A 19768-nucleotide genomic window follows, 5' to 3' on the forward strand; every position below is an offset into this window, starting at 1 on the left:
CCTACCAAAGGTGATTCACAATCTTCAATTCTTTTACCAGCTTGGTAGAGAACCAGTCCAATTTCTTCTCACTCCTGGCAGGCTGACACAGTGACTAAATTCTTATAAGATTTCCACTGACCATGCAATTGGTACAATCCACTGATGAGTTCATGGCATAAAGTCACAATTGTCACCCATTCCTCTCCCATTTACATCTCTGACCTCATCTCCCTCCACTCTCCTGGCCGCCCCATTCGCTCAACCAATGCACGCCGCCTCTCATGCCAACTGATTACTTCCTCCCACTCCCGCCTCCAAGATTTTGCCCGTGCTGCTCCCCACCTTTGGAACTCTCTCCCTATCAGACTCCCCTCCTCTTTACAATCCTTGAAACGGGCTCTCAAGACCCACTACTTCATCAAAGCCTTCCAGCTCCCATCCTAACTTGCTGCAACATGCTCCTTCCTCCGTTTACCCCATCTGTGTCACACCTGTTTGTCTGCCCCTCCCCTTTAGAATGTAAGCTCTTACGAGCAGGGCCTCTACCCTCTTGTGCTTCTCCTTACTTTACTTTCACCTACTTCTTACGCCCCACCAGGGCACCTAACACTTGGTTGCTTACGCTCTGTTGCATATCTAGGTGTTATGGTCACTTATGTATCAATGTATATTATCCATGTCCTTGTCCTATTTTTTACTGTAAGTCAGTTGTCAAATTATTTGTTTATGTACTTTGTAAGGTGCTACGGAACACTTGTGGCGCCATATAAATAAAGGATAATAAGAATAATTGTCCAGGTAAGAGAAACTGTTGGTGGGGCAATACCGCATTTTTATGCCATGCTTAATTCCCACAATGGTGTGGCAGGGCAGATTCTAGATAACTCCCATTCCTGGGATTACCGCCTGCTTATTAGGGAGGCTGACCATCAGCCTTCACCCAAACACCAGCTAACAGAGGGCACCCTGCAGGGAATCTACCTCAATGAAAGGTGATAATACTGTACCTGCACAATCTTCAAAAGGAACATAAGTCACAAACCCACCTACCAGCCCTAACCATCCTTGTTTGACCCTATGTGGCCTCTTTTGCAGGTTTTCTATTCTAAACTGACTGGCACATGTACGACCACTGGCAGAGAAAAAGTCATGCAAAGCTTTATGCTAGCGATCAGCAAAACTACATGCAGTAAGATAGCGCGACATTCAATTTCAACATAAATTATACCTGCCACCACTGGGTAAAGTAATGAAACATAGTACTGTTAGTTTTAGTTAACAAAATTAAGACCATGTATATACTTTTGTATGGTCACCCCATTGGCTTACTGTAATGTGCTATATTCACATCTGTCAAACAGTGTATTCCACTAACTACAGATTATGGAGAATGATACATCCAGATTATTAATACACAAGACTTGTCACAAACATTATAACAGTACACATTCTTCAAACCCCATACTGTCTGCAAATCAAAAAGGAGGATTTTGTCAAGAATATGTTAAATTATTAAGCTTAATTTAAAATCTAAACTTATAACTAGTCTTGTAAATATGTATCTGACACAAGAAAACTGTACCTAGTATTCTCCAGTATTCTTTAGGCAATTAAGCCAAATTCACTACTTCCCCAGTATGTTATTAGTTCTAACCAAGAGGCACTACGCTTGGATATATTTAAAAGCAGACCAGATATCAGTCAGGACATCTGAAAACTATAGCCCTATAACCATAAATAATTTTGATAATTAATGTAATAGCTATATTACATTAGGTGATGTTATAGCTTTAGTCTGACTAATTGTAAAACTATTATAACTTTTATTACAAATAGTGTACAGATCGCACAGAGGCAAAAGTAAAACATTTATTTAATCAACGTTTATAAAGCAAAAAAGAACATTTAATAGCAGATGTGAAGGGTCAACTGGTTGCGCTCATGCAGGAGATATTACTGTGGCTCTAGGAGATAAAATGGGACTGAGGGGTGATCTGTGTTAGTTTGTGATCAGCTGGATTTGCAGCAGATTCATAGTTGCAGATGGTCACTTCATGCCTTCGAGCCTGAAATAGTAAATACAAGCATATCAATCAAAAAAACAAGTTTCATGAAAGTAGTTGGTCTAGTTATCAAAAAGTAACTACATAAAAGATCCCTGCAAGTAAATTCTGCTGAAACAGCACTACTCTTTTAAAGCAAAGTTATTTTTTAACAAGACTAAAGTGAATGAGCAGCCCTTTTGAACTTTATCAGGATGCCTATAACAACGTTACATGGTTCGCTAGCTCTGTATTACCTCTGTCCACTCTCCTCTTAAGCCAATGTAATAAATCCTGCTGTTCTCTGCTCCAAAATTCTTGGAGATATGGAGAGAGAGATGTGATACACTTGAAAAGCGAGATATTCTGAAAGAGGAGAAATGTAAATGTTACCTATGGCAACTACTATGTAACAAGTAGAGATCAAGGTTCAGATCAATACACCAGATTACAGAAAGTAACAGATTAGGTTTCAGCTCATCACCTCTACAAAAGAAATCACCAAATAAGACTGTAATGATTACTCTATTAGATATGGCTATAATGCTGGGTACACACTGGCTGATATATCGGGCGTTCAATTGAACGGCCGATGCATCGTAGGTGTGTCAGCCAGTGTGTACAGACGATATGTTTGTGAACGACGTTGTCCACAGATATATCGCGTTGCCTGTGAGTGCCCGTACGCACAGTACGATGGCAGATATATCTGCACATCGTGCTGTGCATACGACCACCCATACACTTGCTGCAGAGGCCACGGGGAGGGGGGGGCGACGCGACCCCCGGCCAGATGAAGGTTGCTCAGTGTGTATGAACAACCATCATCTGCTGATCAGTCGATATGCAGATATATCTTTTAGGTGTGTACCCGCCTTTAGACGCTAATGTTTATTCTAGTAGATATGGATCACTGCTAATATGAAGATAAAAGGACTTAAATGCAGAGAGCTGAGCCACTGGCGCACAAAATACTTTATAATACGGAAGGCAATTTTCATTCATTGTTCTGTCCATCTATATGGAGTGCAAGTAAAAAGGAGCAAAGATGTAGGTCAGAGTGCCTTTATTGTTCCTAGCGCACAATGATCAGAAAATATTGCCCACAAATAACTGAATAAGGGTACTGTTAATAACATTAATTTACAGTAGTCAAATATATCAATCAGGTATAGAAAATTCACAAAATGATCACAAACTGGAAATGTGGAGGCCACATCAAAAATTTTTTAAAATTAACAGACTACAAAAAGGTTGTAGGATGGATAGTAAATTAAGTGGAAGGAAGAAAGAAGAAGGGAGGGGGGAGAGTATGGTCATCAGTAGGGGACTTTCAAATATAAGAACTATCAGCACTGAGACAGGATATATGGGAAGGACCAAATGCAAAGAGGTTATGGGTTAAAAGTTACATTGAATATAGTGTGCACGGGGTGAATATTGGCTTTGCTAAAGTATCAAAAAGCTCAAATCTGTATACAAGATGTGAAAATAAGTAACCATTCCAACTTTTACAAACAAGATATTGGCTACGATTACTACATGGAAAGCTAGTTTGGCCTAATGTTTATTACCATAAGATATAGAGTAGCAAATAAGGACCAAACATGTTTTGGAACAGAGCGAGGGAGGTTAAGAGGATACGGATCTCATTCTAATAGGTAGATATTTTTGGGCAGGAACACCAAATATGGTGGAACATTCCTAACTGACCTCAGTCTCTCCATCAGTTGGGAGGTAAGTATGTTTGAGAGTTTATCAGAAGTACATTACCACTTGTAGTGGATTTTATAGGCATTTTCATTAATCAAGGACGAGCTTGAATAGATGCCATCTCTTCCCTTATGGGCTATTTCACACACCGGTTTTGACCGGCAATCAGTGCCTTTCACATGCAACTGCTTTGAGACGTTTTTAATGTTGTTGGTTTGTTTCTTAATGTAGTAGGCATGTGTAGCAGCAGCTCTATTCAAAGATAATACTAGTCTAGACACAATAATTGAAAACAGTACTACAAATAAAAGTACTAACCATATATATATATATATATATATATATATATCTTTATCCTCGTTTCACCCAACACATTGAAATCATCTTTCAATTCAAAGCAAACCTCTTGCCACGCCTTTCGAGTGGCATTTCTATCTTTATTAATATCTTGTGTTCTGTCCCATAAACCTGGTCTGGCTTCTACTAATGATATCAGCCTGTCAGTATCTATGTCAAAGTTGTCACTCATGTTTACACTCAAGTACCACAACACTTGGAAAAGATGGAGTTGTGGGTGGGTACAAGCTCAGAAAACCTGGTGTGCGTGAAAGGAAACATAGCAAAATGTGCTTCACTGACTTGCAGTGACGGCATGAACACGGCATGGCAGACGTCCTTGTCAGTGGATATTCCCGGCTGTAACACGGCGACCGTGCCGTGTCCTTGCCGTCTGAAAGGACCCATCTATTTACATTGTTCGCTAAAATTAGTTCATGGCAAAAAAACTGCCGTTTTTTTGTCGGCCAGTCAAAACTGGTGTGAAAAAGCCCTATTGTTTCACAGAAGACATCTTCATGAGGAGGACCCAAATCTCTTTCCCAGTGCTCCTCATGTCTGGTCTGAGGGCCCAAATGGAGTAAAGTAAAATACCCTTCTTCAGAGATGTGAAATAAGTTTCTCAAATTTAGTTCACATTCTAAGAACTTGACCCACCAGGATGGACCCCAGAAAATGTCTTAACTGAACAAAATTTATGGCAAGTTTAAGGTTATTTCATGAATTGTAGTAAAGGAGATCCAAGTCTGTCAACAAGATCAGAGACAAATTGTATACTTGCTCTAACCCAGGGTTGAGAATAAAGATGTGAGAGGCCTTGCTAGACAGTGGGAATATAGGTAAATGAGCTCATTGCAAACTCACCCAACTATTACATGAGTAGCAAATTTTGTCTGAGAAGCGAAGGATAAGGAGGAAGTTCGCTGTAATCTCTTGTTGAATATAAAGGGCTGTAATAATAACTTCAACTCTATATCCAGCCATGAAAATGTAGCTAGAGGTGCAAAGGAGGCTGTAATTTGACTGAGATGGTCTGCCCAATAGTAGGCTTTAATGCGAGGAGACAGTTGTTTTAGGTTTTCTTCCATTCCACACAAATCAAGAGAGATATTTCTGAATATCTGCAAAATCTGAGATGGGGACATTGGCTAGAAATCTTTGAAAAAGATAATTAAACTTGGAAAGGATATTCCATTTTATTTGTATGATCCTGGCCAGTCATGAGATTATTAGAGGTTTCCAGGAATATAAATTAGACCTAATTTTAGAGAGAAGGTACAGAAAATTTTCCAGCTTTAAAGATTCTGTCACAGGTGGTATAAACTGCTAAATAATAGATTTTCCATTTTTGCCACTTAAACTTAAATTGTGAAATAATGTTCTACCATTAAGAGTTGAAAACATTCACTAAGATAGCCTTTGACTTTTGAGTAATTAATTTTATATCAAGATAATTTACTGTAACAATCCGTAATTTTGAAATGATCGGAGAGATAAATTCTGTGTTGCAGAAGAATCAGCAAAATATTATTGACAAAAGTGATATTTTGTTCTCCCGGTCCCACATCCTTACTCCTAGTATGTCCGGGGAGGAGCGAATAGTAGCAGTTAGGGATTCTGAAGATTAAAAATATGCAGAGATTTAGGGCTCGATCCAAATAGGTGAGAGTTCCTCACACCTGCGAGCAAGTGCGGCTATCTGCTGCACTCATGGTACCACCGGACTCGCATATTTCTGTACGCAGCCAAATGTGCGGGTCTGTGGTGAGATTGGGCCGCCATTTCTATGCAGTTCCAATGGCAATTCACACCTAATTTTATTGACCCTCTAGATTTGGGAGAGGTGTGTCCAAACAAATATAAATTGCAGTGTGAAAATAAAGCTGTCCAACATTTATGGGCTACATGCAAAAGTAGTCAGTATATAGTTTACCCTGCATGCAAAAAAAGCCCTTACATTGTAACATTGTTTGTTCCAGATACAAAGTTACATGCTTTTTTTTTTTTGTTTTGCTCCCACCTCAGAATCAGCCCCTCTATCAATAATACCGCAGATCCAAGCCGGGTCAGACCCAAGATTTACCCCATTTCCCACTGCGGCACGACCATGGAATATCCCGGGTCGGCACAGTTCACAGTGCCAACGCTTGGAGATGATGTTCGCAGTGCCGGAGCTTGGAGATGATGTCATCACCAAGCTCCGAAAACTCCATCTCTCCTCTGAACTCCAACCGGAACAGAAACCAGGGGAGACGGGCGGGAGAGATTACGGTCTCCCCGTATGATCGGGAATGGGGTAAAAACTAGAACGGACCATACTGGGAGGCTGTAATTTCTCCCAACCCGGTGAGAGCTGTCACAGACACCTTCTGATTTCACCCAATCACCATGTTGTAAACGGGTCTGAGGTCGGATGACCCGGGTTACCCGTTTACACTTAGCCTGACCCTGGTTTTACCAGCGTACAACCCTGCTCGAGACCCGGGATTTTCTCCTAGGAGCCTTTTCCACTGAGCTGCGACTCGTGTTGATAAGGCAATACCCTGGCTTTTTGCGGCGGTGGAAAAGGGGTATGAAGAAAAAAATAGAGTGGACATGAGGCAGACCTTGTCAAGGGCTATTAATGTGGATGAAATCCAAGAGAACACCACTGGTCATGGGTGGGAGTAGAGAGCTTTAATTCCACTTCCCAGACAGGCCAAAATGTTACAAAGTTTGGAGCAGTAGCTCACAAGAATAATCAGTGATGTTTTTAGTATCTATAACATATATCCATGCTTGAGCACAGGTGACTTAATTAGCACAGAGATACAAGTTGGAAGCTGCTCAATCACTTCAGTAATATCACTCAGGTGCATGTAAGGGAGGGGTTAGTCTATACAAGAAACAACAAAAAGTATTCCCCCAGCACTCAGAATGAAATCAGCAATAAGATTTGAAAAACTACATGGTGGTAGATAATTCAGAGATCTCAGTTGCATATATTTGCAAAGATATGGCTAAGCCTCCGGGCCGCGTCACGGCGTCTCTGATACCGGAGGTCCCTATCACTTGCTCAGAATCTGGGGTGCAGAACCCCCAAAAAGCCGGCGATAGCCAGCCACCCCAGCGAAGCACACCAGTGAGAGACTAAAGTGTTAGTATAGGATTAAAGGAAAAACTATGTGTTAATAAGTGAAGGTGTAATTAAAAAGCTAAGAAAAATATATATACATACACAAAATATATTGGAAAGTGTAAAAGTGCTAAATAAAGTTTTAATGTGTGCCTCACCAGAGCAGCCCAGCCACACCAACCCCAAGGGGCACCGCACCCCAAACTCATCCCCAAAACTGATAACTATATCCAATTTGGGTAATAATTGCCCAATATAAGGCCACATGATAATGGCCTTAATTATCACCTCAGTCAATTTGATTTAATAATATGGGCTTAAGCATGGATATCCTTAAAACCTGGACAGTAATGTTGGCGTTTGGGAACCTCTGATCTATAATATGAAAAAGATCAATGGCACCTTGTGCTTTCTTTTGCTTCCCTACCCAGGATAAATCCCAGTAATCAGTGATGGTATACATATATACACACAAAACAATAACTTAAATTTCAAAATTGAGCAGTATTGTATAAATCTTCCTATAAATGCCAATGACTTTGGGGCCGATGCAGTTAACAGCAAGTCAGACAAAAGTATAGCTGCATTGCTTGCACAGATAAATAGTTAAACGTGTGTATGAAGAATTGAACGCATCTATGCGACAGCACCTCATCTAACTTCACACATTCCTTTAATATTGCTCCTGTGCAGAAAGGAGAACCCGGCGCCCGAAGGATGCATCCTGAGAGGCAAAGGTGTCAAAACGCATAGAACCTCAAAAACGTCTGAATGGAAGACCAGGTGGCTGCCTTACATAGCTGAACAGCGTCTAGCAGCCCAAGAAGGACCCACAGAACGAGTGGAATGAGCCTTAACAGAGGCTGGAACAGGTAAACCCTCCTGTGCATAAGCCTCACAAATAACAGAACACAGCCAACGGGCTAAGGTTGTTTGTTGGCAGGCCAACCCCTCCTGTGCAAACCAAAGAGGACAAAAACAATTAATCAGACTTCCTAACGGAAGCAGTCCGGTCCACATAAATTCTGAGAGCACGGACTACATCCAAGGAAGCCTCACCAGCTGAAAGATTAGGTGACTGAAAAGCTGGCACAACAAGTTCCTGATTGATGTGGAACTTCAAAACCACTTTAGGCAAAAACTCAGGACGAGTGCAAAGCACCGCTCTGTCCTGGTGAAAAATCAGAAAAGGGGACGACATGAAAGCGCCCCCAATTCTGACACCCTCCTGGCAGAAGCGATTGCCAGGAGTAAAAGTTTTAAACGTTAACCACTTGAGTTCCACCGACTCAAGAGGCTCAAAAGGAGGACCCTGCAGGACCCGAAGAACCACCGCCAAGTCCCAAGGAGCCACAGGAGGCACGAAGGGAGGCTGGATTCGGAGAACACCTTGGAAAACAGTGTGAACATCTGGCAGAGTAGCGATCCTTCGTTGGAACCACACGGACATCGCGGATACATGAACCTTCAGGAAGGCAAGGCGTAAGCCTAGGTCCAAACCTGATTGAATAAATTTCAAGATCCTAGAAACTCGGAACACCTGAGGATCATAGTTTCTGGACTCACACCACTGAAAGTAAGTGCGCCACACCCTGTGGTAAATCTGTGCGGAAGCAGGCTTGCATGCCCTGAGCATGGTACTAATAACCGAACCCGAGAAGCCAGAGACCTTAAGACGGCTGTCGCAAGAGCCACGCCATCAAAGACAGCCGACCCAGATCCGGGTAAAGGCAGGGCCCTTAAGACAATAGGTCCTGACGCTGAGGAAGAAGGTACGGAGCATCGATGGAGAGGCTCCTCAGATCGGAGTACCAAGGACGTCTGGGCCACGCCCGAGCCACTAGCACGAGTGTGCCGCCATCCTGCTTGAATTTTCGCAGGACCCGAGGTAGCAGGGATATCGGAGGAAACAGATACGCCAGGTGAAACGTCCATTTCACCGACAGCGCATCTACCAGACATGCGCCTGCGTCTCTTGTCCTTGACCCGTACACAGTCAACTTGTGATTGTGACGGGAGGCCATCAAGTCCAGCACTGGCAGCCCCCATCTGTCCACGAGTACCTGAAACACCTCTGGGTGAAGCGACCATTCCCCGAGATGCACGTCGTGACGGCTGAGGAAGTCCGCCTCCCAATTGAGGACTCCTGGGATGAAGACCGCCAAGATTTCTGGAATGTGGCACTCTGCCCAAGCAAGGACACGATACATCTTCGACATCGCAGCCCGACTGCGAGTTCCTCCCTGGTGGTTGATGTACGCCACCGTGGTTGGATTGAACTTGAACCGCCCTTCCTTGAAGAGCGGTGCCGGACGACTGCAGGACCCTGTACACAGCCCGCAGTTCCAGGATGTTGATGGGGAGAAGTGCTTCTTCCGCAATCCAACGTCCCTGAAGTGACAACGAGCCTGTCACTGCCCCCCAACCCCGGAGACTGGCATCTGTTGTGATCAGGACCCTGTCCGGGATCCAAAAGGGGCGCCCCTCGACCAGATGAGCTGTCTGAAGCCACCAAGCCAAAGACTGCCGAACCTCCGGGGACAACACCAGCATCTGAGGGCGGATCCGGTGAGGTAACCTGTCCATTCTGATAGAATCAGCCCCTGCAGGGGCCTAGAATGGAACTGGGCAAATTCCACCATGTGGAATGACGACACCACGGACCTCAGAACTCTCATTGCAGAATGGACCAACAGGCGGCAACTGCTCAGGCAACTGTATATCTGCAGCTGTAGGGAGGAGACCTTTTCCGGAGTCAGGAAGATCTTTGCTGACGAGAATCTAGCAGGGCTCCCAAATGAGCCAACCACTGTGATGGAATCAGAGAGGACTTTCTCCAATTTATCAACCACCCGTGCGCTTGCAGACAAGCGATCGTCAGGTGGAGATGTTGAAGTAGTACCTCCGGAGAGCTCGCCAGCAAAAGGAGGTCGTCTAGATATGGCAGCAGCCGTACATTCTGGCTCCAAAGATTTGCGGCCATGATCGCCATCACTATGGTGAATACCCTTGGTGCCGTGGAGAGGCCAAAGGGTAGCTCCCAAAACTAATAGTGATGCTGTAGGATAGCGAACCTCAGATACTGCTGGTGCGAAGGTGCTATCGGAACATGGAGGTAGGCGTCCTGGATATCCAGGGAGACCATGTAATCCCCAGGTTCCATCACCAGAATGATGGAACATAACGTTTCCATCCTGAATTTGAGAACTCTGAGGAATTTGTTCAGAGACTTCAAATTGAGGGTAGGGCAATGAGTAGTACCCCATCCCTCTTTGTGATTGAGGAACGGGAACAATGACCCCTGCTTTCAGCAAGGACGGCGCCTAGCAGCTGACTTAGAACTGGTGCAGACCATGGGAATCCGACTGTTTAATTAAAATCCTGAATCTGCAAAGCTTTGGTTTTGTCCTGAGAAGGACTCCTGCAGAAAAACTGGTGGGGCGGTCTGTGCCAAAAAGACAGGGTGTACCCCTGGGAGACCACTTCTCGAACCCAGGCATCCGTTGTGGTATTGTGCCAGCACTGGGCAAATTGAAGAGGTCAGCCTCCCACTCTGAGGTCTCCCAGTGGGAGGCCCGTCCCATCAGGCAGAAGGTTTATCTTCCTGCTTGAAAGAAGGGCGCCTGGCACTCCAGGTCTGCTTCTTGGGCTTAGAGGCGGTCTTGGTCGCCGACTGTCTCGGGAAGGACTGACCTTTGGCCTTACCCTGAACCCGAAAGGACCGAAAAGCGGAGCTCCTCACCTTAGCATGTGCTCAAGTCGAAGGCTGACTTGGATTTAGCCAGCGTATCCACTATTTTGTCCAAATAGCAACTCCCCATTAAAAAGGTAAGGCCTCCAGGCCCTGTTTAGAGTCTGCATCAGCTCTCCAGGACCGCAGCCACAAGGACCGACGAGCAGACACAGCTGCAGCCGAAACCCTAGAGGTCAGCAGGCTGGCATCTAACGATGCTTCCCCAATATAGGAAGCCGCATCTCTCATCTGTCCTATTAACACTCTCTGGATACCCGGAGCATCGTCTGGAAAAGTATCCTCTAAAGCGTTGGCCCTGCTCTCAATGGCTTTAGCCACCCAAGAGATGGCCATGGACGGACGGGTCACTGCCCCAGAGAGAGAGTAGATAGACTTTAAACAAGTCTCCACTTTCCTGTCCGTGGGATCCTTCAGAGAAGAGATAGACGGTAATGGCAATGTAGGGCTTTTAATTAAAATCAGAGAAATGATTGAGTCCAATATGACAATTGTCTTAATTTAACTGTCGCCTCTAAACTTGAATGAACACTGACTTATCTATTCAGTGACTATAAATTTTCAGTATATGTAACCTGTCAGTAAGAAGCACATTAAATACATCTTTTGACCTGTTATCGCAGGTGTGACTGATTAGCCAGTACGAGATACAGACAGTAAATATAGAGCAACAACAATGCCACATAAGTAACTAAGATATAACATTTGGTGGAATAGCAGGGACGCTGCAACTATTTTAATCACGTATTTCATACTTTATCACACCTTTCAGTTTTTTAACAAATTTTCGCTGTCCGTTTGTCATTATTATATTTTATATTGAAGTAATAACAAAAGTTATGTATTAATATTAGAATTCCCCAGTGCACCACTGTTGGACATTTCACTCTTTTTCTTGCTTTTTTTATATCCATATCAATATGTCCGTGGTAGCAGCCCCCTGTCTTTGATTATTAGATTAGATATTGTGGGGTTCTCAAACTCAAATTTACATTAGACTTTATAACTCTTGTGCGACCAGGTTACACCTTTTCTGTCCAGCAATTATTCCCTTGTGGTCCAGCAGTCACACGGGGTATTCCTAGAGAGGGAGAGCCCGCCGCCGGTCGGCCCCCAGAGACCAGCGGTGAGAGACTGCCTTTATCCCCGCGGGCAACGCGATGCGCTGCCCGCGGCTTACCGTGACTCCAGCAGCAGTCTGTGGGAGGTACCGGAGCCCTGCTAGTACTGACTCCGGGGTCCTGCTGCGATCCCCAGATCCGTACTGGCGTTGCAGCGCCAGCGGGGTCATTGGAGCGGCAGCGTGGACGTCCAGATGGACAGTCTGATGCTGCCGCTCTGAAGAAGTAAAAATAAATAAATAAAATCTTTTTAAAAATAAAAATAAGCTTAGGTGCTGCTTATGCAGCCCCACTGAACCGACTCCGGCCGGGCACCAACTAAAACTGAGGTGCCTGTGGCTCGGGGGCGGGGTATAGAGGAGGATGGACCCAAGTGCATCCTGGGAGCAGCAAAATCTTTAACTGCGTGGTGCCCGTGGATCCAGATCCAGCTATACCCCAAGGTCAACCCTGTGGACCCCCTATGGACCCTGAAGTAGAAAAAGCTATAGAGCATCTGAGGTATTTAATGTTTGAAGGTTTCCAATGTCTTTCTTTAAAAAAAATTTTTGTGGATGGCAGATAAGTTTTCTTTTGTCACTATATACAAATGAATTATTTTTATTTTAAAAGCAACATACAAGGGCTTTCTCCTCCTCCCTCTGCGCTGCACCGGGGACGCTCCTGACAGCTGCCTCTACCCTCCAGTCTCACTGTGGGGCTGGGGTGACGTCTCCTGTGGCCCGACGGATCAGGAACATCAGGTCTGTGGGGAGATCTAACACCCGCCCGCCATCTTATCCACTGCAGGGGATTAAACGGTGATTGGGAGGATGTCCTGAACCCACACCTCCTTCCTGGCTAAGGTACTTTCTCACGCTGCCTTGTACCAGGGGCCCACTCCCCCAGCTAGGATCATCCCCGTGACTCTCCCCCCCCCCCCCCCGGTGCCTGACTGTGGGGGTGAGATATTGGCTGGGTCTGTGTGCAGTCTGTAGGGGAGAGGGAGGCAGAGCTCCTGCGTGTCTCTGACTGAGGACATACTGCCTAACTCTATCTTTACTTATATTATATACCGTGGATGACTGTAGCTGATACTATTCAGTGGATTTCTAAGACACAGTATTTATATATGATCTGGAAGACACCCTTTATCCGAGCTACACCTACATCCAAGCTTTCCCTATTCCTCACAACCATTTCCATGCAGATGTAATATTTCTGAATACAAGAATCCTACTCTGGATCTGAGTGTACAGTTACTCTATATAAGGATGCCATATTGTTGACTCTAGGTGTTTCACACTGCTTCATGACCCAATCCCACACCTGAAGACTTCTAACTATGCCCAGGTCTCGCAAGTCGGCTCCCCCTGGTGATCTTACATTCTTTATAAATAAAATGCAGGCTCCATCTCATAAGTCAGCGGCTCCCTCCATATCTGCTCATATTTCAGAACTGGAAGAGGAGTCGGATTTACCGGCAGGCTCTATGAGGGACAGCATTGCCTCCATTCTTTCTGATATGAAATCACTTAAAAATGCATTTCACTCTGAGATTCAAAAAGCGGTCTCTGATCTCAAAACCGAGGAACATAAAATGGATGAAGTAATCAAATTCCAACAAGAGATGGAGCATTCTATGTCCGCTATGCAGGTTGACATCCATTTACTTCAAGATCAACAGGAGGATATCGAAAATAGAGCCCGACGGAATAACTTGTAGATCAAGAATGTCCCCGAATCCATTGAACCTGCTCAATTGGAAGACTTCTTTGTTCGCTTCTTTCAACACCTGCTATCTGCCACCCCAGTAGACCAGTTTCTTCTGGACAGGGCGCATCGCACATTGCAGGCAAAGCTGGCACAATCGGCTCCTCCACGGGATGTGGTGTTACAGTGCCACTACTTCAAGACAAAGGAGAAGCTGTTGGCCATAGCATGAGAGAGAGACAAATGTGTCTTCGACTTGCATCACCTTATGGTCTTCCAAGATCTCTCCCCTATGACCTTTAAAAGGCGCTTTGATCTTTGGGACTACACCCAGGTTCTCCGGGACAATCATATTAAATATAGATGGGGTTTTCCTTTCTTTCTGACTGTTTCGTCTGAAGGGAGACAACTGTCCGCTAAATCAAAAGAAGATACTCTTCGATTGCTGACAAAGCTTAACCTATCTCCTCCTGGCGCCAAGACTGCTCCGACATCTCAAAAGAGTCCGACTAACAAGCAGTCTTCCGGCTCTCCCATACCTCCAAGGGCTCCAAAGAGCGTTTGGTCAACGGTGCCTTCTACTTCTACATCTCCCCACAATCCACCCTGAGTTTGGTTCTTCAATCATCCTGGTTGGAGCTATGCCAATTTTTTGCTAACCTTTTTGAGTTATTACGAAACTGGGTTGGTTTACTTTTGACGTCTTATTTAGTAGGCCAATATTCATGTGAAGTCTCTGCGTTATTGCAGGTTTGGTTTTTTTTTTGTTTGTCTAGATATTTTTTACAAAAATTTTGGGATAAAGGTTCTCTTTTATATATATTGTATGTATTATTTTTCGGTCATGTTAGCAGTGTGACCTCAGTTTTTGATTTCTATGATATGCTTCCATAGTTCGGATAATTTTCTGTAGTTGCGATTTTGTATTGAGTGGGGTTCTTTTTTCAGTGATATCAGTTGGAGTGAGGCCAGTGCCTTACCCCTTCGGGTCAATATGACCCTTTCTGAGCTTTGGTGGGATTTTTTCTCCTGCCATTCCTCTTCTAGGTGCTCAGTATGTTGGACTCTTCCCCCTTGGGGTTTACGAGTCTTAACTTTTCCTTTTATGTATCAATTGATTTCTTTTTTTCCTTTCCTATTTCTGAATTTGTTTTTTCTTTTTATTTTCGGGGGCATTTTATGTTATATCATTATAAATGTCAATTCGTATTGTAACTTACAATATTAAGGGTTTGAATAGCCCACAAAAGCGAACCAAGTTATTCCTAGACTTAATGCGAATGTCCAGTGATTTTATTTTTCTGCAGGAAACGCATTTCCGTGGCTCTTTATATCCTGAACTCCGTTCCTCAAGGTATCCTGTTGCATTTCATGCCTGTGATCACTCACAAAAAAAAAAAAGGAGTGGCAGTTCTAGTTGCTAGTCATTTACAGTTGGAACCGGAAACGGTGTTCAGAGATGGGAGGGGTAGGTTTATTATCATAGTGGGCATGTTAAATAATACATTGGTTACATTGGTGAATGTGTATGCCCCGAATATAAATCAATCTTCTTTTTTTGCTGCTCTTGATTAAAAAATTTCTTATTATCGTAAGGGGGAGGTTATTTTAGCAGGGGATTTTAATACAATCCTTCATCAAAAATATGACAGATCCCACCCCTCACCTCCTTCATTGACTTAGATTGGAGAGCGTAATTCTAAAGCCCTACTATCCCTACTTAAAAAACATTTATTGTTTGACACCTGGCGAGTGCAGGACCCTCTTGCTAAAAATTATACGTTTTTTTCTCCCAAGTGCATAAGATATATACCAGAATTGATATGATATTTGTTGGTCAGGCCATGGCTCCTCATATTAAGGGGGTTGATATACACTCCATCACATGGTACGATCACACCCAGTCTCCTCTACTTTGTCTTGTCTTTCCCCTATTTCTCTACCTCCCTCCTGGTGCCTAAATGATTCTCTTCTAAAAATTACTGATGTTTTAGTACAGATTTCCCAATTACTCAAAGATTATTTTTCCATAAATCAGACCCCTGATATCAAAGATATGACTTTGTGGGAAACTCACAAAGCAGTTCTTCATGGACATTTTATTCAAATGGCTACTAGAATTAAACAACAACGTACCCAAGCCATTTTAGATTTAACTACACAACTACATCAACTAGAATTAAAACATAAATCCACTCTTATTCAATCCAACCTAGATCAGCTCATTAAAATTCGAGGAGAACTTAATGTGTTATTGTCTCATAAGACAAAATTCTGCCTCTGTCGTTTAAATCAAGAGATATTATGAAAAGGGGTATAAAGCCGATAAGCTACTGGCTCGTAAACTGTGAGCTAAAGTCTTATCTAAAAATTTTTTGTCAATAAACACTAGAGAGGGTGATCTAATACATGACCCCGGGGAGGATAGTGAAGAAATTTGAAACCTTTTATCAAAATTTGTAGAACTCCAACCACAACTCTGTTACATCTCCCTCTTTAGATATAGACATTGATTATTTCCTAGCAAAGTGTCATCTTCCTAAATTAAGTAGTTCTAAAGTTGCTCAATTAAGCTCAGATATCTCTTTAGAGGAGTTGGAGGAGACGTTAAAATCACAAAAATCTGGTAAAGCCCCTGGTCCAGACGGCTTCTCCCTACTATACTATAAGAAATTTAAATCTATTTTATTGCCCCTTTTGTGCAGACTTTTCACTTTAGAGGCTAGAATTGTTGTTATACACAAACCTGGGAAGGATCCTAATGTTTGCTCAAGCTATAGGCCTATATCCCTGCTCAATAATGATTAAGTTGTTCTCCAAAATTTTGGTGACTAGGCTTGGAGAGGTACTTCCACAGCTTGTCCACCCTGATCAAGTGGGTTTCATCCCGGGGTCGACAAGCCCCGGGATAATACAAGGAGAACAGTTGATCTTATCCATATTATAAAAAAAAGAAAGATGCCTTCTCTGCTTCTTTCACTGCTGAGAAGGCATTTGATAATATTTTATGTCCTTTTATGTTTGCTACTCTTTGGAGTTTTGGTCTGGGAGGGAATCTTCTGAGAGGTATAAGGATTTTGTATTTCAACCCGTCGGCAAGGGTTCGAGTGAATGGAAGGGACTCTGATCTCTATGGAATTAGTAATGGCACCAGGCAGGGCTGTCCCCTTTCCCCTTTAATCTTTGCCTTAACTATAGAACCTCTTGCTTGTTTAATACGATCTTCTCCTGATATTAAAGGGATTCTAGTTGCTGAGAGGGAATATAAATTGTCACTCTTTGCGGACGACGTATTGCTTACACTTTCATCCCCTCATATCTCTGTCCCTATCCTTTTTCAAACTCTATCTTCTTATTCTACCATTGCTGGATACCGAATTAATTATTTTAAATCGGAGGCCCTCCCGTTACATGTATCCTCAGACACCCGTAAACTATTAGAACACAGTTCTCTACTCTTATCAGGAGTCCCATAAAAGGTGGACGTGGTCTCCCTGATGTGCAAAAGTATTATTTCGCTACTCATCTAGGCCAAGCACTCACCTGGTTTACACCCGCAAGCAATTTACCGTGGGTACAAATTGAAACTGCTGAATCCTCACTGTATTCTCTGTCCGCAATTCTCACTCCCTCTATACCTAAACAGAGTGCTTTGGGGCTTGGTCCGACTACTAAATTGACCCGTTCTATTTGGCTTTTATGCACTAGGCAATTTAACCTTTCATCCTATCCATCCCCCCTGACTCCCATTTGGGATAACTGGATTTTCTTCCTGGATTATATACCAATAGGTCACACTCGTGGTTCAATCTACCATCATGCCCTAGATTTCTGTTTGATTTTATACAGGGCACCACCTGGTATTCATTGGAGGACTTGGTACAGAAATATCAAATTTCTCGCCCAGTTCTCTATGAGTACTTTCAAATTAGGTCATTTCTTAATTCTCTCCCTAGAGTCTATCTGTAGACCATTTACGCCTTTTGAGAGGCTTTGTTGCTATACACCTATGAGACAGGGTATCATTTCTTTTCTATATCACCTACTTTGCTCCTCAGTTTCTGTAAATACACTTTCCCATGAAGAGGCATGGGAAGCAGATTTGGGTCCTCCTCCTAATTAGAAATCATGGGAAATCATTAGAAGTAATGTGGCAAAATCTTCCATCTCCACTCTGATAAAAGAAAACTCTTATAAAATATATATACGAGATGGTACTTAGTTCCCACTAGACTAAATAGGATTTTCCCATCCTCTTCCCCACTGTGCTGGCGGAATTGCGGTCAGCGGGGTGACTTTATACATACCTGGAAGACGTGTCCCAAAATTACTAATTACTGGAATGAGATAAAATCCTTATTAAACAATGTACTTCATATCTTGGTCCCTTTAAGCCCATGGACTGCCCTATATGGGGCTACCTGGGTCTGGGCTGAATTCCCTCTCAAATAAACTGGTTCTCCAAATATTACATGCTGTACTTTGGCCAAGTCTTGGAAACAACCATCCGCCCCTGCATTACACTTTGTGCACTCCAAGATTGGTTTATTGCCAATATGGAGAAAATCACCTTTGCTCTTAGGGATCAGTCAGATAAATTTAATAAGATATGGGACCCATGGTTTAATTACTCATCTACTACTGTCTCTAGGATTTGATGAATTGTCTGTCCAAACACTATTTTAGAAATGATATGGTGGTACTATATGTATAAGATGAGTTTGAATATGATATTAAAGGCGCCTCCTCTCCCTTATTTTTTTTTTTCCTCTCTTTTTCTCTTTTTTTTATTTTTATTCATGTAAAAATTTATATGAAAATGGAAGGTGATTTTTTGTTGTTTAATATGATATGGATATGACTTCAACTGTATTGATGTCCTTGTATCTTTGGCAAATTGTCGTTGCTGTCATTGTATTCTCCTTCTCTTTGAATAAAAACTATGGTTTAAAAAAAAAAAAAAACAAGCAACATGCAACATAAAAGTGGGTGTTTGGAATGGACAGTAGGTCCAGAATGCCTGTTAGCGAATACTGTTACAGTAAGAAGGAGGCAGTCATGAAATGGTTCTATTTCTGAACATCACACATTTCTCAGTGATTTATTGTAATACTACAGTATAGAAAGTGCAGAATAAAAAATGTAAATGATCAAAAATTAAATTACAAACGATCACAATGCACTGCGTATCTAGAATGGATGCATACCCTGTAGTATGAATGATATGTCCCTCACCCCTATCTTCAGCCGGTGACATCATCTTTCGTATGTTATATATTTGTAAATATGGCGTCGGTGCAGTTGATCTATGCCTGTGCCATCTTTTGAAAATACTGCATGGAAGATGGCACTACTGGCAAAAGGTGGGGTTGTGTTGCCCATCGGACTCCTCAGCTGTCAATATTCCTCTATCAGGATGACACATTTCAAAGATATAATACCCTTTCCTCCAGTACACTTGAAAAAGCATAATTGTATCTCTTATTCTGTACATACAAAACAAAACACAATACAAATGCAAAACTCTTTGATAATCATCTGACCAATCTCTTTACCAGAGACATGTCTGTATTGGATTTATTGCATAAAGAATTGCTGAATCACTACTCCTGTTAATATCCCTATACAAGGAAGAGAAATACATACTTTGTAGGATACTCCAATTCTCCAGTGGTGTCAATGTTTAGACTGAAAACCTGATCTGGTTCCCTTCCAACGTCATCAAAGTCCATGTGGGGAATGTTCTTAAACCTAAGGGACAATGATATAGGTTTCAAAACCAAATAATACTCCTATATACTCCTTTCAAAACCAAATAATAACATATTGGAACTACGTTGAAAGTGCCCAATTACACACTCTCCCCACTTTCTAACTATTTTTTTGGTGCAAGCAAATTGTGATATTAACATAGTGTAGTAATATTGACACTGTGAATACACATAATAAGCTACACCACATAAGCATCGGGTACTATTAAGTACGTGTAACAGACCGGAGCCAGGTGGCATTTTAA

General features: G+C 42.8%; 1 protein-coding gene across 1 annotated transcript in view; it reads right to left on the reverse strand.

Moving 5' to 3' along the window:
- Positions 1–1838: 1838 nt before the first annotated feature.
- Positions 1839–19768, reverse strand: part of PITHD1 (PITH domain containing 1) — a 40279-nt gene continuing 22349 nt past the window's right edge. The window contains exons 4-6 of the mRNA XM_088481010.1: positions 19399–19503; positions 2282–2390; positions 1839–2048 (exon numbers count right to left, since the gene is read on the reverse strand). Of these exons, the coding sequence (XP_088337136.1) occupies positions 1947–2048; positions 2282–2390; positions 19399–19503 (316 nt within the window). The 3' untranslated portion in view covers positions 1839–1946. The remainder of the gene's footprint in view (positions 2049–2281; positions 2391–19398; positions 19504–19768) is intronic.

Source organism: Taudactylus pleione, unplaced genomic scaffold (assembly GCF_031769625.1).
Source record: "Taudactylus pleione unplaced genomic scaffold, aTauple2 ptg000260l, whole genome shotgun sequence".
NCBI lineage: Eukaryota > Metazoa > Chordata > Amphibia > Anura > Myobatrachidae > Taudactylus > Taudactylus pleione.